The 12,767-nt window shown below is 34.8% G+C and overlaps 2 protein-coding genes across 14 annotated transcripts in view; one reads left to right on the top strand and one right to left on the bottom strand.

Annotated features, from left to right (window-relative positions):
• col11a2 (collagen, type XI, alpha 2) overlaps positions 1-5,367 on the top strand; it is a 45,726-nt gene extending 40,359 nt beyond the window's left edge. For 10 of the 12 annotated variants that reach the window (XM_087294639.1, XM_087294637.1, XM_087294634.1 and 7 more), the window contains 3 exons: positions 385-453; positions 1,779-2,015; positions 3,622-5,367. In XM_087294639.1, the coding sequence (XP_087150765.1) occupies positions 385-453; positions 1,779-2,015; positions 3,622-3,768 (453 nt within the window). In that variant the 3' untranslated portion in view covers positions 3,769-5,367. The remainder of the gene's footprint in view (positions 1-384; positions 454-1,778; positions 2,016-3,621) is intronic. The other 2 variants (NM_001079992.2, NM_001328265.1) reach the window with 1 other exon arrangement.
• Positions 5,368-5,412: 45 nt separating this feature from the next.
• hsd17b8 (hydroxysteroid (17-beta) dehydrogenase 8) lies at positions 5,413-11,236 on the bottom strand. 2 transcript variants are annotated; one of them, NM_001005292.2, is given in 9 exon segments: positions 5,416-5,566; positions 5,689-5,763; positions 7,160-7,202; positions 7,673-7,757; positions 8,175-8,260; positions 8,387-8,482; positions 10,357-10,473; positions 10,562-10,764; positions 11,173-11,236. In NM_001005292.2, coding segments are annotated over 9 exon segments (771 nt in total). In that variant the 5' UTR covers positions 11,219-11,236; the 3' UTR covers positions 5,416-5,546.
• Between the last annotated feature and the right edge of the window lie 1,531 nt (positions 11,237-12,767).

Genomic DNA, 12,767 nt, shown 5'->3' with positions numbered 1-12,767 from the left:
TAAGAACTTCTACTTTATTCATATTTGTCATTATTGCTTACCTGCAACATCATTAAGTTCAGACTATACAGTATCTAACCTGTTTAATGTTTCTAGGATGATCTGTTTGGCATCATGTATTGTAGTGATTGGTTATGCAAGTCCTCCATGTCAGATGATGTTTAGATGTTATTCTTGTTTCCGGTAGTCAGTTTACAGTTCCGCCCACTTAATGACATCACATGCAGTGATAGACGATGATTTGGTCAAGAAGTCTACAGTGTGTGTAGTCTGACATGCTTATTTCCCATGATGTAATCTGAGCATCATAACAAAATATTGCATAGTCTGAACGGCAGAATAACACTGTGTTGACATGAATGTTATTTATTTGTTCTATAATAGGTAAAGATGAACTCTTGGATAAAGGAGAAGCCTGGGTCCTTGTTCAGTCAGTTTGCAAAGGGCAACAAGGTGAGTATATTGAGTTATTATAGTTCATTAAAACTGAAGCCAAGCTTAAAATAAAATAAAATAAAATAAAATAAAATAAAATAAGCTAAAATTTAAAACAGATATTTTTTTAATAAATTTAAAACAGAAAAAAATACTAAAATATTTTAGTTAAACTGAAGAGAAAATATATTTTTAAAATTTCAAAATTATTAATAAACACTATAATGGACTGTTTTTACAAGACCATTAAGCATTTATGGTTGTCATCAGCATCTCAAGTTTTTGAAATGTTTCATATTTAGATTTTTTTTATTTGAACATGTATGTCTTTATGTATGTATCATTAAATTACAATTGCATTAAATTACAAAAATAATAATTACAGCTTATTCAAGGTGTTTGTAATGCAGTGTCTATGGGGCAGGAGAGTTCATTTGACGTTGTTGTTTTTCCCTTTTGTAAAAATCTTTATAACATCATCGTGGAGTTTTTCTTTGATTATTTCAGCAAATAGGATTGTGAAACTCTGTACTCTTGTACTCTCTGATTCACTGCACTCTAAGTGTACGAAACTATGATGACTTCCGCTAATGATAAACCTGGAAATGTGAAAAATGGTCCATAAAATCTCACTGATTCTAAAATAATGCTGCTGTTGCTTTTAAAACTGCTCAGAAATACTTAGTTCAGTCAACAGATGATTATTTTACCAAGATTTTATTGACTGTGACAGTATTTATTGTACATTATTCACCTATGCACATCATGTTTCATTCATGTGCTCTCATAATCAACCAAACCAAATCATACAATTTAAATTGATCCACTAATCAAGTCTCACCGAACATTTACTCTTTCTCAGGAAGTATTTCTGTAGGGTTATATAATCATAATAAGTAAAAAAGAACAGTTGTAACTCAAATTCAATGTGACTTTATTAACCTTATTCTACAATGCAGAAGTGTTCTCATGTTTCCGATTGAGTTTCCTATGGGAGAAATGGCCCAGAATAAAGGGCAGTCAAACTACTTATGCTACAAACAAGTGTGTTCATGATTTATCATAAAAAGTAGAATAATAGAATAAGAAAATATCAGTTTGCAGTATAACAAGCTATTTTTAACGTCTCAAAATTAATAAAAGTCAGTGAGACTGGAAATCTCGAGCCAAAAAGATTCAAATGACTGCATCCGCTCATATGTGAAGAACAATGTCAATAGAGCATTTACACTGAAAGAGATTTGTAGTGACAACACATCCAGACACAATGTGAATGCTGTTTTTTTACAGTGTGAAGTTCAATACACTGTGAATCATGCACTGATGTTGTCTTTGTTGTCTAGTTTTCATATGTAGACTCGGTTGGAGAGGCTGTGGGTGTTGTTCAGCTGGGCTTCTTGCGGCTGCTCAGTGTCCAGGCCAGACAGAACCTCACCTACCACTGCCAACGCTCGGTGGCCTGGACTGACCAAACCACCGACGGCGGATACAAGCGGGCGCTGCGTCTGCAGGGGGCCAATGATGAGGAGATCAGCTATGAGACTAGCCCATATATCAAAGCCCTCATCGACGGCTGCTCCGTAAGAATTGACATGTTTATTCTTACATATATTTTTACATATACAGTTAAAGTCAGCATTATTAGCTCTCCTGTGATTTATTGATTTTTTTTTTATATTTGCTAAATGATGTTTACAGAGTAAGGACATTTTCACAGTATAACATTACTATAATGTTATTCCTTCAGGAGAAAGTCTTATTTGTTTTATTTCGGCTGGAATAAAAGCAGTTTTCATTTTTTTAAACCTATTTTAGGGTCAATATTGCTGGCCCCTTTAAGCTTTATTTTTTTGTTGATTGTCTTCAAAACAGACCATCATTATGCAATGATTTGCCTAATTAATCTAACTTTCCTTATCTAGTAAAATAAAATTGTAAAATATTATGTACTGTCATCATGGCAAAGGTAAAAGAAATGTTATTATAATAAATTATTAAGTTTAAAAATGTGTTGAAAATGTCTTTAAACAGAAATTGGGGAAAAAATATAGAGGGGGGCTAATAATTCTGACTTCAATGCATATACACTGTAAAAAGTAGTATTTTGTACAAATGTTATATTATTCTAGATTTTTAATAAGTTCATCAGGTTTCAACTTATTTGTATTGCTTATACAAAGCTAAATTTAATATTATTGTCTGTTTGACCGATGTAAGTTAAGATGACTAGTTGATTCAACTATAAGAATCAGACAGCTAGGATGATTTTGTGTTATACATGTTTGCACATTTGCACTGCATAAGCATGTTGAGGTCTTTTTGGAATGTAAAATGCATATTAAATTAGATTCATTAAATACTTTTATATAGAATGTCAAATATTTGGGTCCAACAAATGCATTTTAAAAAGCAACAAGAAACAGAAATATTGTGAAATATTATTACAATTTAAAATAAATGTTTCCTATTTAAATATATATTTTAAAATGTAATTTATTACTGTGTTGGCAGATCAAATTTCTGTATCATTCACTAGTCTTCAGTTTACAATGATGTGTGTGTGTAATGTATATGCTTTATATGAACACACATAGAGTTCTGATATATATTGATTCTGCTGATCATTTTAATTTAATTCAGTTCAAATGTATTTGTGTAGTGCTTTTCATGATAATTATTGCTCCAAACATTTGTAAATATTTAAATTTTATTTTTAATTTTTATTACTTATTTTTTAAGAATTTAACATTGTTTTCTTGATTTCTTTTTGTATCTTGATTAAACAGGTTATATATATATATATATATATATATATATATATATATATATATATATATATATATATATATATATTTATATATACATACATACATACACACACACACACACACACACACACAAGTTGTACTAAAAGATTCTATAACATCACACTATAAATAAATATAGAAATATATAAATAAATAAATAAATGTGTATATATATATATATATATATATATATATATATATATATATATATATATATATATATATATATATATATATATATAGTGTGATGTTATAGAATCTTTTAGTACCACTTAACTATTATTGTACAGCAACAACTGCAATTGCAAATGTTGTTATTAGGTCTTGTATATTTTCATTTTCTTCTGTGCCTCTTCATCGTTTCTCCTCTGTCCTGCAGTATCGTAAGGGTCTGGACAGGACGGTGCTGGAGGTGAACACACCTCAGGTGGAGCAGCTCCCTCTGCTGGACATCAGGATCTCAGACTTTGGGGAGGACAATCAGAAATTTGGTTTTGAAGTAGGACCTGTCTGTTTCCTGGGATAAACACACACACACACACAGACACACACATGCTGAGGGCAAGGGGAATACAATCACCAAAACAAACAACACACACACTCAATCATGCACTTAAATATACGACAAATACAACCACACACAGATGTGCCAACACAAGACATTAAGTGACACACATAGACTCACACACACACACACACACACACACACACATTGTGAATAAAAGTTGCACACGAACTACACACCCAGGGAAAAACACTCCCAGCATTGAATGGACAACACAAGAAGAGAAAGAGGAGAGAGAGAGCCGTTCTCTCAGGAGAGAAGAGATTGTGTCCAGTAACAGAAGTGTGTTGGAGCAGATACTGCTGACCCTCCGCTTCGCTCCTACAGCTCCCGTCCCCACTGTCTGTCTTCCGGGACGTCCCGCTACTCCTACCTCCATCATCTAAAGTCCTCCAGTCCACAGGTGCTACAATTAAACTGAGGAACGTTTCTAATCCTGAATGACACCAGCCACATTTATCAAATCAAACCAAAGCCATTTATACTAGTGTAAAGATGTTGACTTTGATAATGTTGTACATTTATTATAGAGTGACTCAAATCTGTATGAATTCTTGATTTTTTTTTAAAGACATGCCAACTTACCAGTCCAGTATTTATGAATTATTAAGCTGGTTTTTGTTTCACACACTACCTTTTTAAACCAATTATAATGTTTGCGTTTGATCTGACCCACAGCATTCATTCATTCACTCATCCACGATGCTGGAACGGTGCATTAGAAATCCATTTGTACAGAAATATTTGAATCTATTTATTATGTAATTGTGAAACAAACAGGTGCTCACAAGAAAACAACCAACACTCGCTGTACTAAACAATGTGGTATTCATCTGTAATTATTTCATGTAGTTTCCATCACGCTATTAAATATGTAAATTAAACCCCAAGAAGCAAATCCGCCTTCTCTGTATGATATATATACGTATATTTGCCTTTGAGCGATGCTTTGGTGATGATGCTGCATTAATCCAGAGGTTCAGGAGAGTGTGTTTTAGGTGCTGAGAGTCTGGAGCGTCAGACAGCAGTGGAGAAGGGACAGCCAGAGGAAGAGTCTGATGGTGGTTTGTTGTTTTTAATGTATATTTCCTTTTTGTTTTCGTTTTTTAAAACAAGGAATTGAGGGGAATGAAAAGCTATAAAAATGATTTGTGAATGAAAAGTTGTTTGTGTGGTTTTCTCACAAGGACGATACTGCAAGGGTTGTTTTTGAAAGACGAACATCTGTCTTTATGGTGCTAAAACGTTTTTAATGTAAGTACTTCAAAGTCTGTTTGTGTAATATATAATCTATTTAAAGAGCTGTTGGACTCCTTTGTTGTTCTTTTGGTTGTTTACTGTCGTCACATGCTAATATTTGATCTGCTAAACTGAGATCATCATCTAAACAGCACATATCATGTCTCCATGAAGCCGTCATACGTCTGTCCATCAAATTAACTCTTCAGATATCAATATTTTATTTGTCCTCCAGTTTTATAAGTGTGGGTTTGCAGCTGTTATCTGTTTTAATTCTTGTTGTTTTGGTCTAAAGTTCCCATTAAACCACACATCAACACATTTCCTCCCTGTGTGCGGTTAATTCTGTATTGAATATTCACTCTCTTCAGTTGTATAAATATAGAGTTTATTTTTTTCATTTGTTATATTGTGTACGCAGTTTTTACAGCAATTAAAATACAATTTACACACTCTGACTGAGGTAAAGGCACGATTGAGTCACATTCAACAGTCTGTTTTCAGCCAATGAAGAGTCCGCCTGTATGGATTAAAGAGGACAGTGTAGATCAGTACAACAAACTGACAGCAGCTCGTTTCTACATGAAATAACACACACGTTTCTGCTGAAATAGTGGTTTATAAAGAGATCAAGCTTCTTACCAGCAACTTCAATGCTGACTCCGGTGATATATCGGCTGTCATCAGAAGCCAGAAACGCACAGGCGTCAGCTACTTCTGCATAGACAAATAAAAAAAGAGAGAAAAGGCTTTAAAAATTGGCTTAACACCAGTTTTATTATCGTTTTTAACTCTGATTTTAATTGTGAACAGAGAAAGGTTTCACACTAAGATTAGCACCGTGGTAAAACAATAAAATACTTTAAAGAAAGAAATTATTTACCTTTATAGACAGAGCTGTTATGGGCTCTGAAACTGTCTATCAATAGTATGTGGTTTTGTTTAACCTACTTTATGTAGTCAAATGTTGTGCTACAGAACTAGATTACCCATAATGCTGTTTAGAAATATTCACCAATTAGAGAGCAGGAGCAAACAAAGCACATCTCACTTCAGTCTAAAAGTGCATAGATATATGTGGATATTTTGTGATAATTATTTAATATACTATATTGTGTAGTATATTATCATTTTCATACTAACTTGTTCATTTGGGAATCATGGGATTGTAGTTCTTTCCTTCATTAAAGATGCCAGGTGTACAGACTTTTATCTTTGTGTTTTACTTCGGATAAATTTTTTGCTCAAATCGCTTTTTTGCACAAAAGACTTTTAAAGTGATATATATAAAATGGCTATGACTGAAAAAACTTGCTGCTGTAACTGAGCGGGCACTGGGGTCACATGCTGCATTTTTCCAATCATGGAGAGACACAGCAGATTCATAACCTGAGGTTCAGGAATGTACAGAGTAACCCAGGGTTAATTATTAACCACAATAAACGTGATAAAAGATTAGACAGGACTCCCTTCATCCCGCTTCAGAATGACACTGTGTATTAATCCTTCATGAGTTTCTGTTGAACAAAATAGATGATATTTTGAAGAATGTTGAAAACCTGTAACTGACTTCCATAGTATTTGTTTTTCATACAATGGAGGTCAATAGTTAAATGTTTTCAACATTCTTCAAAATATCTTCTTTTGTGTAGAACAGAAGAAAGAACATCAAACAGGTTTGTAACAAGTAAAGAGTGAATAAAAGATGGCAATGTTCAGTTCTTTTTACACTTAAACTATCCCTTTAAGTGTAAAAAGCCGATATATCAACACAGACCTGTATGTAGTGATCATCCATATATCGTCAGCTTACAATTATAAGGTTCTATCTGACATTTTTGTCAAAATTGAGTTATTGACATATTCTTGTTAAATTACACCATATTTACATTATGAGACGTTTTTTTTTTTTTTTTAGTTGTTTACATTTTAGGACTTTTTATTTGAAAAACACATACTGTTACACACATACTGTTTGCTATGGAACGCAAAAACTTTAAACCTCATAATCTTAAAATCATTCAGGACGCAGACGGAACCTTATAATTCCAAGGTGATGATAGTTATTAAAACATTTTCATCAACATATTTTGTATAGTGAAAATGTACATACCAGCAGGCTCTCCCATTCTTCCCAGTGGAATAATAGATGTGATCTAAACACAATAAAATAGATTAGTGCTGTTATTATAGGTCTGTCTTTAAAGACACAGTTCACCCAACAATGTAAATTCTGTCTTCATTTACTCATCCTTACAACCCTGTTTATTCTGTTGAACACAAAAGAAGATATTTTGAAGAATACAATGAAAACAAACTATGGAAATCAATGGTTAGCAGATTCAGCATTCTTCAAAATATCTTCTTTCATGTTCAACAGAAGAAAGAAACTCAAAAAGGTTAGGAACAAGTGAAGGTTGAGTAAAAAATGACTGTATTTGCATTTTTGAGTGAACTTCCCCTTTATTTTGCCAAGTCACCTGACAATGTTAAAATCAGACAATAACATTTAAATTCAAATCATCTGATAAAAATGACAAAATCAATAATAGGTCATATACGAAGTAATAAATAATAAAATTAAATCAATTAAACAATTTCAAAGAAAAAAAACACTGTTGCTTACTTTATCGATGACTTTCTCTGGGACTTTATCAGTCATGGGTGTAGTGATGAACCCCGGCAGCACACAGTTACAGCGAATACCAAACCTGACGGGCACAACACCTAATATTAATATATTACAATAAAAATAATGACAAAAACACAACCTTTCATTGTGATTAGCATCATGTTTACAGCAAATAAGACACAAGCAGAACCAAAAAAACTACAGCAAAATAGAAAATGACCAGAGTGTTAAAAAAAACGGCAGGGATTTAAAAGTTTTATTCATTCATTTTCCCCTTCGACCAGTCTGTGATTTATCACGGCTCACCGTTGGGGGAAACCGGAGCACCCAGAGGAAACCCTCGGGAACAGGAGGAGAACATGCAAACTCCACACAGAAATGCCAACTGGCCCAAAAACTAGTACTCGAACCAGCGACCTTCTTGCTGTGAGATGACAGTGCTAACCACTGAGCCACCCATCTTTAAATATTTTCATGATGTTAAGTGCTCTCTTACTTGCTCAGCTCTTTGGCGGCGGTGCGAGTGAGTCCCTGTACTCCTGCTTTAGAAGAGGCGTAATTCACCTGGCCAATATTCCCAACCTACAGCCAGAGAAAGAGATTCTGAAGAGACCCTGTGCAAATGTGTGCACGCACTGATGCTTTATTAATACTCCATGATGTATAAAGTGTGAAATGCTCATTGTGACGATGTTATAAATGCTTGACCTTGCCCACGATACTGCCCACTGTAATTATGGAGCCCTTCACTGACCCTGCAGAGACTAAAGCCTTCGAGACTGCCTGAGTCACCAGAAATGTGCCCTGAAAGAGAGCAGATACACACATTACAGAGGTCATTAAAGAAAGATCAAATAAAAGTATTATCCAGCAAGAACACATTAATAATAACTCCTCTAGTTTATACAGGCCTTTTTCTGAGTCCTCAAAGCACTTTACAGATGTCAGGGGGAATCTACTGGTTAGACTGATCTGACTAACTAACATTAGATTGATAGTAAGTGAGAGTAAAGATCTTTATATTGTTTTATCTTTAAGTGTTTCTATCTCTCAAACAAGAATGAAATACATGCATCGCTTCTTTCAACCAATATATGAAGAGTTTAGATGCAAAAAACCTCTAAATGCCATCTGAAATTGTCCTCTACAATTAGTAATTTTATCAGTCTCCTGTATGTATGTTCAGTAATTTCACTTTTATGGCAAAGAATAAGTCCTTTTCCTGTTATTTAAAGTGAAATATCTCAACACAAACAAAGGAGGCTAAGAAAAGATTTCATTTTCAATGGAAATTTCAGACGGCATGTAGGTTTTTGCATCTGAACTCTTCATATTCACTTTTTAAACAATTATAATGACAAAAAGAGTTTCTGGAGCACCAGATCAGCCTATCAGAATGATTTCTGAAGGGTCATGTGACCTTGTGAAGCCTGTTCCTGGAGATCTACCTTCCTGCAAATTTCTGCTCCAACCCTGATCAAACAGACCTGCACTAATTCATTAAGACCTGAACAGCCCTTGATAATTACAGGCAGGTGTGTTTGATCTGGGCTGAAGCTGAAATCTTCAGGAAGGTAGATCTCCAGGAACAGGGTCGGTCACCCGTGCTGCAGACCAGCGGTGCCCAAACTTATTTTGCATGAAAAGCCAAAAACAAAATATCATTGAGAGCCGTGGACTGAAGCTAAATATACCAAACTATATTTGATTAAAGTTGCCATGGGTCATTTAATGATTTATTTAATATTACTTAAAACTTAATAAAAATGACTTTACATTGTATGAACTAATGCAGAATCACTTTTAAAACAAAAACTTATTGCAATTAAAACATAAACAATCACATTTATAACACAGTGGAGTTCAATGCTGAATACACTAGTCAAGCAGAATCTGCCTTTGACTTGATTTGCTCACCAAAGTCTCAGCATTGTCAGGTGTCAGGATGAACATTTAAACACAATCTGATTGATTTACACCATTTAACTGGAACGTTTAATTACAGTCAGCTTTTAACAATAAAACAAACAAAAGGTTGCATTATATTTGAATTAACGATCTCAAAAGGATTCCCATTATTCTCCCTCTCTTCTCAGATGGGATGGCGAGACAAATCAAAGGTTACCATGGGCCAACTTTGAACTGCGGGACCTAGTTTGGGCATCTCTGCTGTAGACTGGAGTAATGATGCTGATAAATTCACCCGATGTGAAATATAATCAAATATAAGATAATAAATTTAAACTGTGATTTTATTTGTAAATATCACACAACATTAGCCAATGCAGAAAAAGAGATTTCAATCAAAATCAAAACAAAAAACAGGAGTGTTACAGTCTTTTGGATGATTCCTTTGATCCTCTCTATGTATCTCCATTATAATTTAATAACATGGTCATAATTTAAAGAGGCAGTTCAGCCAAATCTGAATATTCTGTCATCATTTACTCGCCCTTCACTTGTGTCAAACCCGTTTTACTTTCCTAAATCTGTTGAACTCAAAAGAAGATATTTTGAAGAATGCTGTAAACCTGCAACTACTGACTTCCATATTATTTGTTGCTACTATGGGAGTCAACAGTTACAGGTTTTACAACCACTTGAGGAAGAGTAAACAGAGTGTAAATCTTCATTTTTGAGTGAACTAACCCTTTAAGTTTAACTCTGTACTGTGGTACCTTAAGATTGACTTTAATGACTTTGTCAAAGTCGTCTTCCTCCATCTTGAGGATGAATTCATCCTGAGTGATGCCGGCAGCATTCACACACACTGATGGAGGCTGGAAGTAGCGGCGCTGCAGGAAAACAAGACAAACATGAGCTTTTTATTTTTAATATTCAACTATAAATCTCTAGAGTAGCCAGTGAGCGTGTCCTTCACACCTGTATGCTGGTCACCAGCTTCTCCACACTGTCCTTTGAAGACACGTCCACCCCAAGGGCCATGTGCTCTTGACCTCTGTGCTCACGTGACAGCAGTTCCAGCGTCTGATTGGCTGATTCCTCATTGCGGTCAGCAACTACTACAGAAGCACCTTCAGTGGCGAATCTCTGACAGACTGCCCTGCCAATACCACTGCCACCTCCTGAACACACACACACACACACACACACACACACAGATTCATGATTTACCCATCTGAACAACAAATGTCTGATGTGTACAAAAACTCCAGCACTTTCCACTGCATTTAATGTTACTTCCAAGAAAAGTTATATGCTTTAAAATTACATGTATATACATCCAGTCGTGTACTTTAATAGTTAAAAGAAGGCTAAAGCTAACTGATGTATTTATTTGATGTATAAATAATGTAAAACAATATTGCATATCTGTAACCTTTAGTATTGCATTATATAAACAAATATACGAGCACCTGACATGGACGCCAGCAGTATGGTTGGATAATAAAAAGAACCAAAGTATAAAATGTTTTTAAAATTAACAGACATGTGCAAGGCCATCAAGACGAATGAAACGTAATAAATCTTACCCGTGACTAACGTCAACCTGGATATGAGTCGAGTGGACGCCGCCATGATGGGCTGTAGTGTAGTGTAGTACCCAATGTGTCCGCTAGAGGTCAATGAAAGACCGCTGATACTTTATATATTACTTCACTGGATGGTCGCGACCTTCTGACTTTGCTAACATTGAACGTTACAAAAGGGAAAAAGTATTTTGCACGTTTTGCGTTTTCCTAAAGAGTTGGTAAAAAATGTTACATCAAACTGGTTTTGCTTGCATATTTGTCGTTCAGAGAGTCCATTGCTGTTGCTTCCTAAGAATAAATGTGTCCAGCAGCAGCTCCTGTTAAACGGAGGTCTGGTCACGCTGGTAATCAGAGTAGGCCTATGATAAATTAATAAAACTAAAGTTATTAATTGTGTCAAAACACTTAACACTCACACATAGCTAGTTCTGATAGACTAAAGTTATTAATTTTCTCAAAACACTCAACACACAGCTGTAGCCCTACTTGACAGTATTTCGTACAGACGAATTACTGGTCTGTATATGATGACACGTGACATTTATATGTTGCCAATTTGAGCAAAAGCGTCATTTTTAAAACAAATTTAAGAGAGTTAAACGTAAGTAAATTGTTTAAAATGATTGAGAACTGCATTACATTGTTTAGTCTGAAGTCATTTGAACAACATTGAAGCTCTGCTCTTTCAGCAACCTGGTTTATTAAATAGCCACATATCCAAATGTTGTCATTAAAATATCTTAGAGAGGAACAAAATTTGACCAAACTAGCTTTTTATTTCTTATTTTTAGACTGGAAGTTAAAAGGGAAAGATTGATAATTATTTATCTAAGTAGGTAGGTAGCAAATTATTTAATTAAACAGCTTTTACGAAGCATTATTAACACACAAGGTCTGGTCAGGAATTAATGTCAATATCGTAAATGACCACAAGAGGGCAGAATTGTAGGCCTTTTGAGTCATACTAGACAAGTTTAGTGTACTCACTGTCATGTTCAAGAAACCAGTTTTGTGAGATTTGACTTTTATTCTGCTGGATGCGGCATCTTCAGCAACAAAACTCCAAAAGCCTGCCCTTGTGGCATTTACATTTAAATAGAAGTGTGGCAAAAAAAAATCTCCCCCACATCAGGCTTTCAGCTTTCTTCAAAATATTTTCTTCAGTGACCAACACAATAAACAAACTGATAAAGGTTTGGAACCACTTGTAAAAAGTAAATAGTGAGTATATTACATTTTTTGGGTGAACTATGTCTTTAAGGAATCATTAGAAACCCTTTAGGTATAAATGTGGTACCACTCCAGTGACAGCTTGTGCTTTATTTCTAAAACTGCAGCAGATCAAATCAGACGAGCTCTAATGAAACTCTTGATAGAAAAGCTTTCACACAAAAGCGGTTTGTAAGAGAGGACTGATAATAGAGTGAGTTTATCAGAGTCTGAGATGATCTCCGCAGAGCACCTGTGCTGTGAAATCTAAACCCAGCGCTGCTGCTGCGCCTGGGGGATGAAGAGAGCAGTTCATCACGGTCTCTGGTGGCTCTTTCAGGAAACACAGCCTCAGTGCTTTATTCTGCATCTTTTCTACAGCACCG

The sequence above is a fragment of the Danio rerio genome, chromosome 19 (assembly GCF_052040795.2).
Source record: "Danio rerio strain M-AB ecotype USA chromosome 19, GRCz13ab, whole genome shotgun sequence".
Taxonomy (NCBI): Eukaryota; Metazoa; Chordata; class Actinopteri; order Cypriniformes; family Danionidae; genus Danio; species Danio rerio.
This window is presented reverse-complemented; position numbering and strand designations above follow the sequence as displayed.